Here is a 19359-nt window from a genome sequence, read left to right on the forward strand (position 1 = left end):
TGGCACCCGCCCGGCCAGCTGGGGATCAGCTGTCTGCTTTGCGCCTGAGTCTGCACCCCCACCCCCGCCTGGCCTGGCCAACAGCTGGGGTCCTCGGACCTCCAGGGGGTCCTGCTCTCCTGGACTCGTGCCTTGAATGTCAGATGTTTGTGGTGACCTCAGGCCTGTCCGTACAGCTGCAGCAGATAGACCCCCACCCCAGCCCAAGCCGGCTTGTCCCGGTGTCCCTTGGTTCAGGAGGTGCCCTAGGATCTCAGCCGGGACCCGCCTCCTTTGCAGACCCACACCTTCACGTGGCCTCCAACCCCCTGCAGAAACCTGACTACTGTCTCTCCAGCAGTACCCCTCACCTCTTGGTGAGCTCCTGGCCCCGCTGTGGCCCTGCCAGCCTCCTGCCACCCCCTGGTGCAGCTGTCATCCCAACTCAGAGCTCAGGCGAGCACCGAGGCCCCAGAGGCAACCTGAGCTGAAACATGCAGAACCTGCCAGAACCTCCCAGCAAACCCAGGCTTGGGCCCAGTGGAGCCCCGGCCTCCCCTGCCCTGTGCAGAGCCCAGCACCCCCCAGGACCTCATCTCCCCCGCCCCACCAGTGTGCCCCGCAGCCCCACTCACCACCCAGGTGCCAGGACAGGATCCTGCCCGCCCTGTGGTCTCTGAGGCAAGGCTGTGACCCCACCCGTGCTGCAGGCCCAGCCCTGCAGGCCAGCCCCCTGCTCCCTGCCTGTGTCCTCTGCAAACCTTCACTTCCCCTTCTGGAAAGTGATTGCTCTGAGGATTAGAAGAGAGCCCCTCTGAAGTGCCCTGCAGAGGAGATGGCCCCAGATGGCCACGTCGCCAGCAGAGAAGGCCCTCTGCGGCCCTGGCGTGGGCCAGGCCCCCGCCTCTCCCCCAGCACAGGCCACGCCCATCTAGGTGTCAGCTGCCTGCAGCTGGCTGGGAGAACCCCAGCCAGGCCACCCAAAGGGCAGCCCAAGAAGTGTCAGCTCCCAGCCTATCCTGGCACCAGGAAGCCAGGGGCAGGGCTGCTGGACATAGGCACTTAGAGGGCAGGGGAGCGAGGGGGGTCGGCAGGCTGGGCACCGGGATGCCTGCCCCCTCACTGCTGTCAGCTTCTGGCCGTAAAGCGGGTCTTGTTCCTGGGCGCAGGGTCACACGGTGCCTGGGGCAGGCTTGGCAGGAGCAGGATCGTGGGGGTTCGCCACACCTGCTGATCTTACCTCCTTGCTCGGCTGAAGGTGGGGTGGCCCCCATCGGGCCTGCACAGGGGGTGCATGTCCTGGCAGTGCCAGGGCACTGAGGGGCCAGGCTGGTGGGTGCCCGCCGCACCCTGAGTGTGGGCTGCCTCCAGGTGGAAGGGCACCTCCACCGTGCCTGGGGGCTTGGCGGTCAGGGTGTGTCTGTGCACGGCTCGCCCCAACTCTCTGTGACCCTGCCGGGAGCCTCCTGATGTGTCTGTGTCCCTGCCGGCCCGGGAGTCCAGGCCCTCCGTCATTAATTCCGTCTTCCATGTTGACGCATCCACCCGTGTCTGTCCCCAGGCTTCATGTGGAAGATTTCAGCCTGGACTCCTCCCTGTCTCAGTAAGTGCTTTGCAGGGAGGGAGCCGTAGTGGGGTCTGCAGGGGTGCCAGGGCCCTGGGAGGAGGGTGCAGCCCCGTGGGAGGGTCCACTCTGCTCGGCACCACCTGCCCTGACACTAGGCAAGAGCAGGGGCTGCTGGCCGGGGGCGGGCTAAGGCTGGGGACAGGATGGAGGACGTGCCCCGGGGGAAAGCCTGGGAGTAGGAGATGGGGCCGTGCAGAGCCGGGTACCCCACAGCCTCCTGCCATGGCGGCCACAGCGGTCAGGAGCAGCCAGACGGCAGGAACATGGTGCCTGTGTGGGACCAGGCACACAGATCACTGCTGGCACCCCTGGTCTAAGCAGGTCCAGGGCGCCGGGCCAGGCAGCCCGCTGGGAGCCCCCATGGAGAACCCCCCTTTTCCTGGCTTCAGTTAGGGTTTAGGGCACGTGAGGCCTGGGGCACCAAGTCCTGAGAGCAGCAAGGTCCGGGAGGTGCAGTGGGGCCACCTCATGGCCCTGAGACCCCCAACAATCAGCATTGCCTTGGGGGCAGCCACCACCCAGTGCTTCCCGCGGGCAGTCCCACCCGGCACCCCTGCAGCTGCGACCCTGTACCCGGCAGGAGCAGGGGAGCAGACAGTCCCCAGCCGCCCGAGGGGCCGAGGCTGTGGGTCTGCTGGCCGGAGTTGCCCCGCTATAGTCCCCGGCTCAGCAGAAGGCTCCAGAACACCCCACACCCTCTCAGGGGCTCTGGAGGGCCTCCATGAGGGTCTGGGAGAGGCGGGCCAAACCCCAGCAGCTTACCCCGCCAGTCCTCTGCCCGGGGCCCTGCTCCTGTCCACCCACCCCCTGGAAGTGCCGCTGCCCAGGGGGTGGAGCAGTGAGCCACATGTCTGCCCTTACTGGGCCCCTAGGCTGCACGCAGGCTCTGCCCATTCTCAGAATAGCCAGCGTCCGTGTTGGCGGGTTGGTGGCTGGGCCTGGGCACCGCTCTTCCTTCTCGCCTGCCGGCTCTGTGGGCTCCTGGGTGGAGTTCCCAGGCACCTGCCGAGAGCCAGGGCACCCAGCGAGGGACCCAGGCAGGGAGGGAGTTGGAACCCGGCCCCATGTGAGTGTGAGGCTGTTGGGCCGGGCGGGCTGTGGGCCGGTGCCTGGCCGCCCTCCCCCTGGGGCTGGCTGCCTGGCCCTGTGTTTGGAGCTTCCTGGCACAGACCATCTGTGCCGGAGCTGCATGCCAGGAAGGCCTGGAAGGCCTGCCCAGCCTTCTACGGCCGGCAGAGCTGGAGCCCCCGGGCTTTACCTGCCCAGCTAGTGACTGGATGGCTCCTGGCCGGGCAGACGCTGTCTGGTGTGTGGGGTGGGTGGGGTTCAAGCCCCTCTGACGGCACATGGCGGCCTCCTCCTCAGGTCCGCGGGCAGGACCCCAGGCACAGGCAGGCGGTGGCCTGGGCCCCACATGCGGCCTGCGTCTGCCTGGGGCCTCATGGGGACGGGCATAGCCACCAGCCGGGGACTGACCCACCTGCCTCTGAATGCTGAGACCCAGGCCCCTGGGGACCCAGAGCTCCCGGGCCTCTGACCCTTGGGGGACCCTGGACAGCCTCGGTGGGCCTCGGTTTCCGTGTGTTTCTGGGCGGGTCTGGCCCGAGCGCTCTGAGGGGCTCCGCGGGAGGACTCGGGGGAATGGTCCTCCTGCCCGCCCAGCCTGGGTACCTTGCCTTGTCAGTCTGAGGGCTGCTCAGAACAGGACAGAGGGTGCGGGGCCCAGGGCCTGACCCCAGCAGTGCCCAGGGGCTGTCTGAGGCCTGGCCTCCCCCATGCCCTGTGAGTCACACCTGCTTCAGACTGGCCTGGGCCTGGGCAGCAGGTCCGCTGCGCCCTGACCCCCCGAGCCCCCTGCCGGGTCCAGCCGCAGCAGCGAATGGGTGGGGGGGCAGGGAAGCCGATGTAGGAGCAGACCCCCTTGGCCCATGCTCGCCGTGGCAGACCGGCCCTTTGCAGGCTGCTCCGTGCCCTGTGTGGGCCCTGGCCCAGCTCCCTGATCGGTGCCCCCTGCCCCCCCCAGCTGCCCCTGACCCCCCAGTGTGGCCTCCCTTGCATTGAGTCACCAGCTCCACCGCGGGGCCTCGAGCTGCAGCTGGCTCTGTGATCTGTAGCCACACTTTGTGGCCCAGGGTCCTGTCTTTCACGGGTGATGTGAGCAATAGGTATGGGCCATGTCAGGGACTCAGAACGAGGCCGGCCCCCATGCTTGCACTGCAGGAGCAGACGGGCACCGGGTCCCGAGGCAGCCTGGGCCGTCCCCACTCTGCCCTCCACCCAAAACGAATGTGAAGCCGGCCTGTAAGGGAGGTGCCTGCCTGGTACCCTCCGGACTCTGGTGGCAGATGGTTCCTGCCACTGCCCTTCCCCAGGTGAGAGGCCGAGGCTCACGCAGGGCAGGCCCTCCAACTGGCAGGCCTGGCCGACTGTGGCCAGCTGGCTTGCTTCCTCCCAGGAGCTTGCCAAGCGAAGAGCCGCCGTCCACCCCGGCCCAGCCTGTGCGGTGAGCCCCGGGGCCGCAGGTCCAGCGCCAGGCCCCATCCCTGAAGGTACCTCGGGTAAATGGACAGCTTGTAATTCACTCTGCGGTGGGGCCAGAGGATGCGGCCACAGCTCATGAAAAATTAAAGGAGAAAAAGGCTTCACGAACTTCCCTGCCTACAGGCGAGGTGCCGCAGGCCCTCAGCTCCTGCTCCCTGCCACCCCAACTCCCCTCCCGCGTGGAAGCACCTCCCTCTCAGCACTGCAGGGGACTGTCCAGGCCAGGGAGGAGGCCCAGCTGAGGAGAGCCTTGGGCTTCCATTTCTGGGGCCTGGGAAGGGGCTTCTGCTTGGAAGTGGGGCAAGGCTAAAGGCTCAGGTTGGGGTCTCTGGGGAGGAGCTGGGTGGGTGGGGGGTTCCCTGGGTTTTTGCAACAGAGAAAGCAGAGAGGAGCCGGCAGACCTGAAGGCTGGGGGATGGCAGGAAGCGGGGGGCTGTCAGAGGGCTGTGGGGCCCGGCCAGGCCAGGAGAGGGGAGACCAGGTGGGCCAGGGCAGGCCCAGAGGTGGGAGGTCAGAGGTGAGCCTGCCTGGGAGACAGATGGGCAGATGGGCAAGAAGGAGTGTTTCACCTGGTGAGGTCCAGTGCCAGCAGGATGGGGGCTGATGTGGGGGGACCCCTGGGAGGGCCTGGAGTCAGCAGGGTAAGGAGGCTCAGCTGTAGGAAGGGTGGCCCAGCCCTCTGGCCGCCGAGGGGGAAGTGGGAAACGTCGGAATTGCAATGGGTCTGGGGTCTGATTTGGATTGAGAAGAGGAGAGTGGCCACCCCCTTGGGTCAGAGAGGAGGCCTGGGGGGCACCCCCTGGGGAGCTGGGGGGCAGGAATGAGCTGGGACTCTGAGCAGAGCTGGGGTTTGGGGGTCACCTCACACAGGCGGGGCCAGGCCAGCAGGGCCCCACATGTAGGTTGGGGATTGGGGGAGCTGGGAAAATGGGGGAGGCAGGATTCAGGCTGGGTAGGGAGGGCCGTGTGGGTGGTGCTGGGGGCCAAGGAGGAAGGAGCCTTCGGCCATCAGCCACAGGGGCCAGGTGGGGCCTTGCCAGGTAGGAGCCTGTGGGGGTCACACCTCAGGGGAGAGACACAGACTGGGGTTCGAGAGCCCTCCACCCAGGCTTTGCTGTGATGGAGTCTGTGTGACCCCTTGGGCTTAACTGAGGGGCATCTGCCCCCAAAACCCCACCAGACTGAGCCCAGGCCTGGCCCAGCTTATCTAGCCAACTTCTCAAATAGATCCCAGGAGCACCCCTGCTGGTACCAAGAGAGGTGCAGTGGGGGTGCTGGGGTGCAGGGGGGTGCTCTGGGTGCAGGGGAGTGCTCAGGTAGAGTGGGGGATGCTGGGGTGCAGTGGGTGTGGCCCCTGCTGGCCTGTGGGAGTCCTGTGCTGCCCTGGTCCTGGGTGTGGTGGGTGACCCCCCTGCATGGGGACAGAGTGGGGCAGGGCGCTGCACCCCCACCTCCTCTGGGGCCTTCTTGAGCCCGGTGACCAGGGAGGCCACTGTGGCCCGGCTGAGGCACTGGCCTGGGCAGGGGGAGAAGGTGCTGGGCTTTGCCCAGGCCCCCTGCTGCGGGCCCCTGTCTCCAGGGCGGGCCCAGACCACTGCCCTCATGGACAGCTCCGCATCGCGACTGCGGCCCCAGGCGCTGGGCAAGGATGGGCGTTTCAGACCCTTCAAAACTCCCACGGCCCTGCCTCCGCACTGGGGGAGTGGGGCCTGCCCAGAGGGAGACGCCACGCCCTCCCCTCGTGCAGAGCCCCTGCCCTGGCATCAGCATCAGGGAGGTGGGGTGGGGAAGGCCAGGATGGCCGAGGGAACGCTGGCTTGCCCTGCCTGCTGTCAGCCGGAGCTTTCCTTCTGGTGGGATGCTGAGCCTGGTGGAACCAGGCACCCAGGCGTCGGAGCCAGCGGCCCATTGCCTGGGGCCCACATTACTGTGGGCGACCAGATGGCCCCCACATTTGATGCCCGGCAGCTCCGGCTGGGTCTGCTGTGTCTACTGTTCCAGGTCACTGGGAGCCTGGGCAGGGGCTTGGGACATCTGGAGTTGGCCTGGGGTGCAGGGGCCCTGCTGCTGGCCTGTGGGAGGGTGCAGGGGAGGCTACTTCCTGCCGGCCCCTCTGTTCCAACCTGCAGTGAGCCACAGGCGCAGCCACCAGGGCCACCAGACAAAGCAGCTGACCCTCGGCTTCTGGAATGTTCTGTGTATCCGATAAGGCATGTTCTGAGCTGTATGCCGAGGGCCACGCAGGGCACGTTTGATCCTGGCGGCTGCCTGTGACAGCCTAAGGCTGTGAGGGGCCTCCCGTGCAGGGCCTGGAGGGCTGGTGGGCTGGTCTGCAGGCACGCGTGCAGGTAGGTACAGTGCACTCTCCACCCGAGGTGGAAGTGCTGACCCCGTGGCTGCCATCTGTCAATCTGGCTCCTGCAGGGTGGGGCTTCTTCCCTGCGGCCCCCACCGGCCCAGGGCCCCCATGCTACTCTCCATCCCCACCCTAGGGTCCAGGTGGAGTTCTATGTCAACGAGAACACGTTCAAGGAGCGACTCAAGCTGTTCTTCATCAAAAACCAGAGATCCAGTGAGTGAGGGCCAGAGGGGTGTCTTGTCTGTGGTGGGCACAGGGGCAGGCTCAGCTTCATGCCACCTTCCCAGTGGGAGATGGGACCTGTTCCCTGTGGCCCCTGCCCTGCAGCCGGGTCCCTCCTACCTGCCTTCCCAGTAGGAGCCTGGCCACCTCAGACCCCCCTGGATGCATGCCCCTGGGCCTGGGCCTGCATCCATTGGTGCACTACCCCAGCCCCTGCCTGCCCTGCTCAAGGAGTGGGTGGTGCAGGGAACACCCTGCCCTGTGCCCCTCAGAGGAGGGCCCAGTGCCAGGGCAACTGTGGGTGGGCACCCGAGGCGCACAGGGAGGACCAAATGGCGGGAGACGGTACGGGCCCCAGGCAGCCAGGAGCCCTGACATCATGCCCCCCGCAGGCCTGCGAATCAGACTGTTCAACTTTTCCTTGAAGCTGCTGACCTGTCTGCTGTACATTGTCCGAGTCCTGCTGGACGACCCGGCCCTGGGGATTGGATGGTGGGTGCCCCGCGAGGTCCGGGGTGTGGTGGGGCTTCTCGCCTGGTGCCTGGTGTGCCTGCAGGGCCCATTGGGCCACTGTGGGGTCTGCCCCAGCATCCCGGCCGGGAGCCGTGCGGAGCCCTCCCTGCACCCAACCCAGTGTCTGGCCCATGGAGCCGCACGCCGGCTACCACTGGCCAACGGACTCAGTGCAGGGGGGTGGGGGTTGCCCCTGTCTGTGGACTGTGGCTGCCTCTGTGGCCACCCCAGGCCTGAAATGTGACCCCCAGCGGTGTGCGGGGTCCTGGAGCACCAGGAGCGAGCAGGTGGGCTTCTGTGCCCCCCACTCGGGCTCCTGCCGGTGCCCTAGACCCGCGGTGTCTCTTCCCAGTGACTTCACTTCCTCAGGTCCTCAGGTGACTTCCCAGGCCCCTGCTGAAGGACTCTCCTGCCCCCCGTGCTACTGTGGCGTCACAGCTGTGTCCACTCGCAGTCCTTGTGGGGAGCAGCTTTCTTCCCTGGAGGCCGACAGGTCCCTGCCTGGGCCTGGCGAGTCTCCGTGTGGCCCTGTTGTGGTGGCTTGTTGTCTCCGTGGGCCATGGCCCAGCACTGGGCTCCCTGAATTGCCTTTGAGGGCTGGTCTCCCCTCCCAGGCTTTCGGTGGGCGGGTGCTGGCCTCTGGGTCGACCCTGCACACCCCTGCCCTCTCTCCTGCTCACCCCCTGTGCTCTTTCTGGGGCATTTCCTCGGCCTTATCTCCAGCTCCTCGGATGACTTGGCCATTTCTGCTGTCATTTTCTAATTTCTGAGAACTTTCATCTTCAAGTGTCTGTCCTGCCTCGGGCGTCACTGCCCCCAGCACTGGAGGGTGTCTTATCTTTCCTTCCTTACACTTTCCCCTCCTGCCCAGCCAGCTTCTCCCGAGCTCACCTTGAGTGGATTTCCTTAAACGCCTGGCTGCCTGGGCACCAGGAACAGTAAGGGTGGGCCCTGCAATGCCCGGGGCCCTGCGGCCAGGCTGTGGCCTGGCATTGCTGTCACCTGGGAGAGCCCGGTCGCTCTCTCCCCAGAGCAGTTCTCCCACCTCTTCCCTGGAGGCTAAGGCCTGGCTGCTGGGCCCTGGCACCGAGCCTCGGGGGGGCTGGGACTGAAGGCCGGCAGTGCAGGCTTGATTCCCACAGGCGCAGGGAACCGGTGACCCCGGGCCGGACTCTCTCTCCCTCCTGAGAAGAAGCCTCCCAGCTTTATCCTGGGTGGGGAGAGCAGACCTTGCCTTTGTAGTTTGAGAAGAAAAACAGGGGCACTAACTGACTTTCAAGCCAGTTTGTTGGGTTCCGTCCACCTTGTCCCACTCCCAGAGGCTCCTGGGACATCTGGTGGCACGTCCTTCACGGTCCGGGACTGTTATATTCGGCACAGCATTTGGCTCAGGGATGGGTGGCTGGGAAGGTACCTGGATCGGGGAGAAGGGTGATGGATAGATGGGTGGTGGATGGGTTACGGAGGGGGGAAGGATGGATGAATGGTAAACAGTGGCTAGTGGGTGGACAGAGGGATGGTGGACGGAAGGAAGGATGGCCGGCCACCTCACTGGGTTTAGGGTGAAGTGGGTCAGTAGGGAGAAAGGGGGGAGGGCTCTGTGAGAGTGGGTCCCCTTGGTCAGCGAACGTGGTGCTGGTTGCAGCCTGGGGCAGAACTAGCAGGTCCCCATGCCGTCCACCTTCCCAGTGGCTGGGTGTCCAGGTGGTGTGAGGGGGAGGCTTGTCCTCAGGCGTGACCTCAGGACAGCCCCGAGCGAGGGGGGAGAGCTTGGCTTCCTCTCTGTCTCACACGCACTGTCCAGCCTTGTCTGCAGCCGCTCTGGCCTCTGGGAGGCCCTGTGTGCTCCAGGGTCAGTCTGGCCACACACAGCCTTCCGCAGCCAGCAGACCGGGCAGAGCCCCGCTCTCCCCAGGCGCCATGTACAGCGTGAGGCCAGCTGGCTCTTGGCCCGAGTGTTAGGACAGATGCCTGTCCAAGATGTGGAGGGTGGCCTGGGTGGAGGGGCGGGCGCCCCTGTGCTCCCAGAGCCCAGGCCAGCCTGGGAAGGGTCCCTTCCCGGGCGTGCTGGCAGGGGCTGTGGCTAAGCCAGCTCTGTGTCTCCACAGCTGGGGCTGCCCAAAGCAGAATTTTACCTTCAATGAGTCCTCCTCCGAGATCAACTGGTGAGCCCCCTGCTCGGCTCGCTGACCTTTCACTGCCCAGACTCCCACTCCCAGGCCCAAGGCGGGGTGGGGTGGGTGAACCAAGGACCCTCAGTGTCTGAACCCCTGGGTCCCCTGAGGCATGTTCTCCTGGACCCCCAGGCCCTGGCCATGCGGTGGGCAGAGCTCCAGGAGCAATTTAAGAATGACCAGCCCCTGTCATGGGTGGGGAGGGGGACACAGGGAGCACCTACAGATGAGCTCTGCGCTGCACCTCCAATTCAGGGTGCTTCCAGCCAAGAAAAGTGGGTGCCCCAGTCAAGCAGTGGGAAGTGGCGCAGAGCGGCCGGGGTGCCTGGCTGGTGTAGGGTGGTCCCCAGGGGCCCGGCCACCTCCCCAGCGAGGAGGGTGCTTCTCCCTTCCTGCCTCTTCCGGTTTGTCTCCAGTACCCAGAGCTCTGTTTGGACCAGACAATGAGCAGTCCTGTGCCCCCCACCCCTGCACCCCTGGCCCAGCTGCAGAGCGGCTCCCACAGCTTCCAGAAGCCATGCCACCCAGTAACAGTGGGGGACCTGAGTGCCTCCTCTGCAGTGACATGCCCGGGGGCCCCGCTCCCAGGGGCCAGGGGCAAAGGGAGGCCACTGAGGCTCAGGCTGCACTTGCCCCCAGCGTGTCCAGGCAAACGGCCCTCGAGCCACCGCCCTGCCCCACAGTGAGCACCTCCCAGGTGGCAGGCGTGGCCAAGGCTGTCCTGCTTTCTCCACAGGGCACCCATCCTGTGGGTGGAGAGGAAGGTATCTCTGTGGGCCATTCAGGTGAGCGGTGGGCAGGCGTGGCTCTGGGTGGCCCTGCCCCCTCCGGCCAGTCCTGCTCAAAGGCTCCTGCCCCCAGGTCATCGTGGCCACAATAAGCTTCCTGGAGACCATGCTCCTCATTTACCTCAGCTACAAGGTGAGTGCGCCCCAGCTGACACCCCCCGCCCTTGGGCCCCTCCGCCCCCTGACCTGGTTGGCATGTCTGCCCCCGCCCCCTGCCCCTCCCCCTGGCTCCCCAGGGCAACATCTGGGAGCAGATCTTCCACGTTTCCTTTGTCCTGGAGATGATCAACACGCTGCCCTTCATCATCACGGTGGGTGAGCCGCTGGCCGAGGCACGGGGCGCCCCGGGCCCCCAGCGCCCTGACCCAGCTCATCCGCAGATATTCTGGGCACCGCTGCGGAACCTGTTCATCCCTGTGTTCCTGAACTGCTGGCTGGCCAAGCACACCCTGGAGAACATGATTGTAAGCCTCGGGCTGGGCAGCCCCCGTGCAGAGTGACACCTTGCACGCCCCCCAGGGCCCTGGGGCGGCAGCTTGCCACAGCCCAGCCCTGGCCTGGCAGAGAGCTGGCAGCTTCCCTTGGTGCCCCAGGGGCCATGGTGACAGCAGACACACGTGATCCCTGTCACCATCAAGCGCCCTTCCGGCTCCTTCCTGACCGACTGCCGAACCTCGGCCAGGATGCAGGGGGTCCACCCCAGAGCCTTCCCTGACCCCGGGGTAGGGGTGAAGGTGCCAGGTGCGAGCAAAGCAGGGCCACAGAACCAGGCTCACAGAGCCCAGGGCCACGGGCGGGACCCTGCCGAGATGCTGAGCAAGGTCCACTACCAACGTGCCAGCAGCCGGGCCCCCAGGGAGGCTGCTCCTGGGAGCCCAGGCCCCCTGGCGCGCCCCACCAAATCGTAAAGTTTCCGCGCCGAGGTCAAGGCTGACGGCGGCACGTCCCACAGAACGACTTCCACCGTGCCATCCTGCGGACGCAGTCGGCCATGTTCAACCAGGTCCTCATCCTCTTCTGCACCCTGCTCTGCCTGGTCTTCACGGGGTAAGTGCCGCCGTCCGGGGGCCCCTCGCACACCCAGAGGCCTTGCCAGGTGGCGGGCAGCCCCACCTGGGGCAGAGCCAGGCCCTCATGTCCCAGCGGTCAGGAAGGCCTTGTGTGGGCAGCAGCTCAGAGCCCACATCTCTGGGCGGCCCTGGTCTGGCTACTCTGCCCTGCCTGGTCCTGGTGAGGCTGGCCACCACCTCCTGTCCCCCAGTCAAGGAGCAGGGTGGGCACCAAGGCCCAGGAGGGAGGGCAGGAGGGCCGTGTGCTGGCAGCCTCCTTGTCACCCCCCAACATGCAGGCCTCGTAGGAGCAGGGCGGGGCATGCACGGGGTAGAAAGCTCTGTGGTGACTGGGCAGCCACCCCCCTGGCAGCAGCCAGTTGGGGGGTACCCTGAGCACGGGACATCCTGCTCTCTGTGTGCTGAGGGGCCCCAGGCCCTGCCGTCAGCACTCCCAGCCTGGGGACGGGGACGTGGGGTCCTTGCCTCAGAGGCAGGACTGCCCCGTGCCCTTTGTGGCCTCCTGGGTGACGATGAGGAGCTTGCAGGGACTCAGCTGACCCCAGGCCCACCCTTAACCCTTGCAGCCCTGTGCCCACGCTCCTGGCAGTCCTTTCTGAGGCCTCAGAAGAGCCACAAGCTGGGCAGGGAGGATTCTGGGGAACTGGGCAGGCTGGGCTGGGCCACCTCTCAGGCCAGACCAGAAACACTAGGAGCCCCAGGGGCCAAGCCGGACTCAGGCCCAGGTGGCGGCAGGGGCCCCGTCAGGAACGCGCCCGGCACTGTGCCCTGGGTGACCTGGAAGCACGTCTCGGCCCCCCGGGGGCACGGTCCCCTGGGCAGGCAGGGCTCCAGCCGCCGCTCAGAGGGTGCAGCCCCGCCCGCAGCTCCCGCCTGCCGGCCTCCTAGGACCTGCGGCATCCAGCACCTGGAGCGAGCGGGCGAGAACTTGTCCCTCCTGACCTCCTTCTATTTCTGCATCGTCACCTTCTCCACCGTGGGGTACGGGGACGTGACACCCAAGATCTGGCCATCCCAGCTGCTGGTGGTCGTCATGATCTGCGTGGCACTCGTGGTACTCCCACTGCAGGTGGGCTCCCAGCCCAGCCCCCCGCGAGAGGAGGGTGCCGATGGAGACACCCACGCGGGGCAGCAGGGCCGACCGGGGACAGGGAGGGTGACAGTTGCCAGCGGCCCCCTGGGGGTCTGGTCACTAGTGAGGCCACAAGGGAGGATGGATGTCAGGCCTGTGGGCACCATGTGCTGGTCACTCCCAGACCTGGTCAGAGCACAGAGTGTGTGGTGGGAGGGGCCGCCAGGGTCCCCGCAGGCATCTGTGTTGGGGCAGGGGCTCAGGAGCCCTAAGCCAGTGCGGCAGCAGCCGTCAGGACCGGGGGGGACACACCCGCCAGCACCCCCAGCTGCCTCCCTGTCACCAAGGCCGAGGTGGGGACAGTGTGGGAACCCAGCCCATCCTGACCCTCATGTGTTCAGGTATGAAAGGTGGAGGCCTGGAGAGGAGCCAGCTGGGGAAAAAGGGGTGTGAGGGGAGCCAGACGGAGGTGGACACCCAGGACGTGGTGGGCTGGGGTAGGTGCAGCAGCAATGGGGCAGGTCCACCCAGGGAGCCACTGCTGGCCCTGAGCTCCGCCCCCCTGGCCCCAGCCCTCACCCCCACCCTACAGCTTGGAGCCCCCAGCTCCAGCTGGCACCCGCCTGTCCTGCTTCACTCTGGTGCAGAGCACAGCCCCTCCCACAAGGGCCTGCCATGCACTGGGGACCCCTAAACAGTAGCTCATGCCTGCCCTCTGCTCCCCCAGAACCTCCTGCCCCTCCATCTAAAGCCTGTCCTCCCCACATGCCCTCCCCACCACGCCACCTCTCCCATCAGCCCCCACCCGACCCCCCGCCACCACCGAATCCCAATGTCCAAACTGTATTATATATATATATATTTTTTAATTTATTTATTTTGTTGTCATTAATCTACCATTACATGAAGAATATTATGTTTACTAGGGTCCCCCCTTCACCAGATCCCCCCCACAAACCCCACTACAGTCACTGTCCATCAGCATAGTAAGATGCTGCAGAATCACTACTTGTCTTCTCTGTGTTGCACAGCCCTCCATGTGCCCCCCCTACCACATTATACATGCTAAACATAATGCCCCTTTCTTTTTCCCCCTCTTTATCCCTCCCTTCCCACCCATCCTCCCCAGTCCCCTTCCCTTTGGTGACTGTTAGTCCATTCTTGGGTTCTGTGATTCTGCTGCTGTTTTGTTCCTTCAGTCTTTCTCTGTTCCTATAGTCTTTGGGTTTGAGGTGAGTCTCTTGTTAGCAGCACAGAGATGGGTCTTGCTTTTTTATCCATTCTATTATTGTGTGTCATTTGATTGGCACATTCAGTCCGTTTACATTTAGGGTGATCATTGAAAGATATGTTCTTACTGCCATTGCAGGCTTTAGATTCGTGGTTACCAAAGGTTCAAGGTCAGCTTCTTTAGTGTCTTACTGCCTAACTTAGCTCGCTTATTGAGCTATTTTAAACACTGTCTGGTCATCCTTTATTTTTCTCCCTTCTTATTCCTCCTCCTCTGTTCTTTATATGTTGGGTGTTTCATTCTGTGCTCTTTTGTGCTTCCTTTAACTGCTTTTGTGGGTAGTTGATTTTATTTTTTGCCTTTAGTTAGTATTTGGTTGGTCTGCTTTCTTTGCTGTGATTTTATTTTCTCTGGTGACATCTGTTTAGCCTTAGGGGTGCTCCCATTTAGAGCAGTCCCTGTAGGATGCCCTGTAGAGGTGGTTTGTGGGGGGCAAATTCCCCTCAGCTTTTGCTTGTCTGGGAATTGTTTAATCCCTCCTTCATATTTAAAGGATAGTCGTGCTGGATACAGTATCCTTGGTTCAAGGCCCTTCTGTTTCATTGCATTAAGTATATCCTGCCATTCTCTTCTGACCTGTAGGGTTTCTGTCGAGAAGTCTGATGAGAGCCTGATGGGTTTTCCTTTGTAGGTGACCTTTTTTCTCTCTCTAGCTGCCTTTAAAACTCTGTCCTTGTCCTTGATCTTTGCCATTTTATTTATTATGTGCCTTGGTGTTGTCCTCCTTGGGTCCTTTTTGTTGGGAGTTCTGTACACTTCCATGGTCTGATCAATTATTTCCTCCCCCAGTTTGGGGAAGTTTTCAGCAATTACTGCTTCAAATACTCTTTCTATCCCTTTCTCTCTCTCTTCTTCTTCTGGTTCCCCTATAATGCGGATATTGTTCCTTTTGGATTGGTCACACAGCTCTCTTAATATTGTCTCATTCCTGGAGATCCTTTATCTCTCTCTGCATCAGCTGCTATGCGTTCCTGTTCTCTAGTTTCTATTCCATCAATGTGGCCTCCTGCATCTTATCCATTCTGCTTATAAATCCTTCCGGAGATTGTTTCATTTCTGTAATCTCCCTCCGGACTTCATCCCTTAGCTCTTGCATATTTCTCTGCAGCTCCATCAGCATGGTTATGAGCTTTATTTTTAATTCTTTTTCAGGAAGACTGGTTAGGTCTGTCTCCTCAGGGTTTGCCTCTGTGATCTTGGTCTGCATCAATTTCTTCTGCCTTCTGCCTTTTCACGGCGATAGATATATTTGTGGGGAGCTGGCGTGTGTGTTGGTAAGAGAAAGTCCCTTCTTGCCAGTTTGTGGCCTTCCTCTCCTGGGAGAACAGCGGCCTCTAGCGGCTCGTGCTGGGCAGCTGCGCGCAGACGGGGCTTCTGATCTTGCCCGGCCACTATGGAGTTTATTTAGCTCTGCAGTTGCTGTGGGTGTGGCCAGCCTCAGGCTGCTGCTCTGATATGGCGGAGCTGCGTTGGAGGGGGAACGGGTGGGAGGCTGTTTATCGCAGTGAGGGGCCTCCGAGCTATGCTGCGGGGGGTTCTGTCCTGGGTGCGCCAACTGCGGGGACCCGCCCACAGGTCTTACTGTCCTGTTTCCCTAGTTTCCAGCACCCCACACACGCACTGTGTCTGTGCTCTGGTGCGGATGGCTGGGGCTGGGTGCTCAGCAGTCCTGGGCTCCCTCCCCCTCCTGCTCCGACTCCTCTCCTCCCGCCAGGAGCTGGGGGGAGGGGCGCTTGGGTCCCGCCGGGCCGGGGCTTCTTACCCCCTTCGCGAGGCGCTGGGTTCCTGCAGGTGTGGATGTGGTCTGGCTGTTGTCCTGCGTCCTCTGGTCTCTCTTTTAGGGAGAGTTGTATTTGTTGTATTTTCAAAAATACATATGTTTTTGGGAGGAGATTCCCACTGTCCTACTCACGCCGCCATCTTGGTTCTCTCCTGTATTATATTTTTATACCATTGTTTTTTAAATTGCATTTTTAATATTTTTTAGATTTTTAAATTTGTATTATTTTTTAAGTTATGTGTTTTCATTATACTTTTTTTTTATTAAGGTATGATTGATATACACTCTTATGAAGGTTTCACATGAAAAAACAATGTGGTTACTACCTTTACCCATATTATCGAGTCCCCCCCGACACCCCAGTGCAGTCACTGTCCATCAGTGCAGCAGGATGCCACAGATCCACTATGTGCCTTCTCTGGGCCACACTGCTCTCCGTGTGACCCCCCCCACACCATGTGCACTAAACATAATGCCCCCCTGTCCCCTTGTCCCTCCATTCCCACCCACCCTCCCCCACCACTCCCCTTTGGTAACCACTAGTTCCTTCTTGGGGTCTGCGAGTCTGCTGCCATTTTGTTCCTTCAGTTTTGCTTTGTTCTTATACTCCACAAATGGGGGACATCATTTGGCAGTTGTCTTTCTCCTCCTGGCTTACTTCACTGAGCATAATGTCTTCCAGCTCCATCTGTTGTTGCAAATGGTAGGATTTGTTTCTTTCTTATGGCTGAATCATATTCCATTGTGTATATGTACCACATCTTCTCTATCCATTCATCTACTGATGGACACTTAGGTTGCTTCCATTTCTTGGCTATTGTAAAAAGTGCTGTGATAAACATAGGGGTGCATATGTCTTTCTGAATCTGAGAAGTTGTATTCTTTGGGTAAATTCCAAGGAGTGGGATTCCCAGGTCAAATGGTATTTCTATTTTTAGTTTTTTGAGGAGCCTCTGTATTGCTTTCCACAATGGTTGAACTGGCTTACATCCCCACCAGCAGTGTAGGAGGGTTCCCCTTTCTCCACATCCTCACCAGCATTTGTTGTTCTTAGTCTTTTTTATGGTGACCATCCTTACTGGTGTGAGGTGATATCTCATTGTGGTTTTAATTTGCATTTCCCTGATGACTAGCGATGTGGAGCATCTTTTCATGTGCCTGTTGGCCATATGAACTTCTTCTTTGGAGAACTGTCTCTTCATATCCTCTGTCCATTTGTTAATCGGGTTATTTGCTTTTTGAGTGTTGAGGCATGTGAGTTCTTCATGTATTTTGGATATTAACCCCTTGTCAGATATGCCATTTACAAATATATTCTCCCGTACTGTAGGACGCCTTTTTGTTCTGTTGATGGTGTCCTTTTCCGTGCAGAAAGTTTTTAGTTTGATATAATCCCATTTGTTAATTTTTGCTTTTGTTTCCCTTGCCCGAGGAGATGGGTTCAGGAAGAAGTTGCTCATGTTTATATTCAGGAGATGTTTGCCTATGTTTTCTTCTAAGAGTTTTATGGTTTCATGACTTACATTCAGGTCTTTGATCCATTTTGAGTTTACTTTTGTGTGTGGGGTTAGACAGTGATCCAGTTTCACTCTCTTGCATGTAGTTTTCATTACATTTTTAAGTTGCATTTTTAGATTACATAAGTATAAGTTATGAATGTGACCACTTGTTTAATGTTTTAAATTATGAATTATATTTATTTCTATTTTTTCAGTTTAAAGTTTAATTTTTACATTACTGTTCTGAACTTTTCCAAGCATGCAAAAAATGTCTGTCCCACTCAGGAACCACATCAGGAGAATGGGCCCCAGGGCTGGGGGCTGTCGCCCTGTGTGCACGCCCACGGGTGTCCTCACCCTGGACGGTGGCGGCAGGCAGCAGGGAGCTCCTAGCACCTCCTCGTCGGTTGGAAAGACTGAGTAGCTCACAGTGATAAGGAGCACTGATCCCAGTTCCTCTCTCTCTATCCTCCCCTTCAACTACATTCGCCATTGGTGCCCTGAAAACCCGAAATGCCTCCTGGAGGGTGCGCCTCCCCAGGTAACAGTGAGGACCCCCAGTGCCCAGGCTCAGGCCAGTGTGCACATATGTGCTCAGCTGCCATGACAAGCCCTCAAAGCAGGCTCAAAGTGGCACATGTACTCCCCAACCCCGTTCTGGAGGCCATGGGGAGTGGCCCATCCTAGGCCTCTCTACAGGTGTGGAGCCAGCACTCTGTGGCACCCCCATGTCTGCCTCCATTGGCACATGGCTTCTTCCTGTCTCTCTGTGTCCCGTCCACTCCTTAGAAGGATACCAGCTTTTGGATTTAGGGCTAGTCCTATCTTACTTCATCTCAACCAGTTACATCTGCACAGACCCCATTCCCAAAGAAGGTCCCATTCACAGCTCCAGGTGGACCTGAACTTGGGGGTCACTATTGAACCCTGCACAGTTAGGTCGTTTATCACCGCACAGCCCTGGGGGGCACGCACCATCGTGCCTTTGTGCAAATGAAGGAGACCCAGAGCCACACACCTATGACAGGTAAGGCTTGAGCCCAGGGTGTCTGCCGTCAGGGTCCCCATCCTGCAGGGGCCTCAAGAACCACCCTGGGGACTTGGGCACATCCCAGCGGTGTCTTGTTCCAGAGGGTCATCACTAGAACCTAGTCGGTGCTGGATAAGCTCTGAGATGATCTTCTTTCAAAGACACACAGGCACGGGGCCCAGGGCCATAGAGGGTGGCTGCTCCATTCCCCTTAAACTGCGTAAAATAAATGAGTGGCCCCAACACTTGAGACAGAAATAGCCAAGCCCATCCCAGAGCCCAGCCATCAGCTCCAGATGGAGTCAGAGCTGGGTGAGTGGCCCTGGCCAGTCAGCACCCCAGACAGCTTCACAGAGCCAGGGCCCAGCCGGGCGCCCGCAGCTCATGACCACAAAGTGTGGACCAGGGGCATGGCAGCCCCAGCCCTGCAGCTTCAGACACCAAACGCAGGGTGTTGGCTCACGGTCACGGGCCTGGGGGCCCCTCCAGGCCAGGAGCCTGGCTGCCTGATTCTGCAGCTGAGAACTTCCTAAGACGGGTCCAGGTTTATCCACAAGAGGTCTCCACTGCTGATGGGGACCACAGGCCGGCCAGAGGGCAGACCAGGCCCCCAGCAGTGGCCGCCTGGTCTGCAGGGGCCAGGAGCTGGCAGTGCCGCTGCCCCACACGCCCCCCAAGGCCCCCGCACGGGCACCTCCATCCGCAGCTGTGGTGGGGATGGGGCTCCATCCCGGCCCGCACCGGCCCTGATGGCTGCCCTCCTCCCTGAGCCCTGCATGTGCTGCCAGCTTCCTCCCCCCTCTGCACTGTCTGGGTCTCTCACATCTGGGTTCCCACAAGGAAAAGGACCCCCAGTGTCTCCGGCCACATGCCTCGCCCACCTGGCCCTCACCTGCTCGCACCTGCAGTTTGAAGAGCTGGTCTACCTGTGGATGGAGCGGCAGAAGTCTGGGGGTAACTACAGCCGCCACCGGGCACAGACGGAGAAGCACGTGGTCCTGTGTGTCAGCTCCCTCAAGATCGACCTGCTCATGGACTTCCTGAATGAGTTCTATGCCCACCCGCGGCTCCAGGTGAGGCCTGCCCCAAGCCGGCCCTGATGCTTGGCCAGGGTCTCCCATCCTGTGGGGGGAGTGCTGAGGGTCCTGCCCCCCATCCTGTCAGATACACCATCACAGGGAAGTCTGGGCCTCGGGCAGGGTGGTGGGCATGCAAACTTCAGGAAGCAGGGTGGCTCACATGGGCTGATCCCAGCCCCCCCACAGGACTACTACGTGGTCATCCTGTGCCCCACGGAGATGGACATCCAGGTCCGCAGGGTCCTGCAGATACCCCTGTGGTCCCAGCGGGTCATCTACCTCCAGGGCTCTGCGCTGAAGGACCAGGACCTCATGCGAGCTAAGTGGGTGCCGGC

At 61.2% G+C, this 19359-nt stretch overlaps 1 protein-coding gene across 1 annotated transcript in view; it reads left to right on the forward strand.

Annotated features, from left to right (window-relative positions):
• Positions 1–19359, forward strand: part of KCNT1 (potassium sodium-activated channel subfamily T member 1) — a 54641-nt gene that overhangs the window by 17527 nt on the left and 17755 nt on the right. The window contains exons 3-14 of the mRNA XM_073221460.1: positions 1541–1582; positions 6640–6719; positions 7121–7220; positions 9350–9406; positions 10152–10200; positions 10277–10336; positions 10440–10514; positions 10584–10667; positions 11156–11250; positions 12162–12342; positions 18854–19018; positions 19211–19347. Of these exons, the coding sequence (XP_073077561.1) occupies positions 1541–1582; positions 6640–6719; positions 7121–7220; positions 9350–9406; positions 10152–10200; positions 10277–10336; positions 10440–10514; positions 10584–10667; positions 11156–11250; positions 12162–12342; positions 18854–19018; positions 19211–19347 (1125 nt within the window). The remainder of the gene's footprint in view (positions 1–1540; positions 1583–6639; positions 6720–7120; positions 7221–9349; positions 9407–10151; positions 10201–10276; positions 10337–10439; positions 10515–10583; positions 10668–11155; positions 11251–12161; positions 12343–18853; positions 19019–19210; positions 19348–19359) is intronic.

This window comes from Manis javanica, chromosome 2 (assembly GCF_040802235.1).
Source record: "Manis javanica isolate MJ-LG chromosome 2, MJ_LKY, whole genome shotgun sequence".
Classification (NCBI taxonomy): Eukaryota; Metazoa; Chordata; class Mammalia; order Pholidota; family Manidae; genus Manis; species Manis javanica.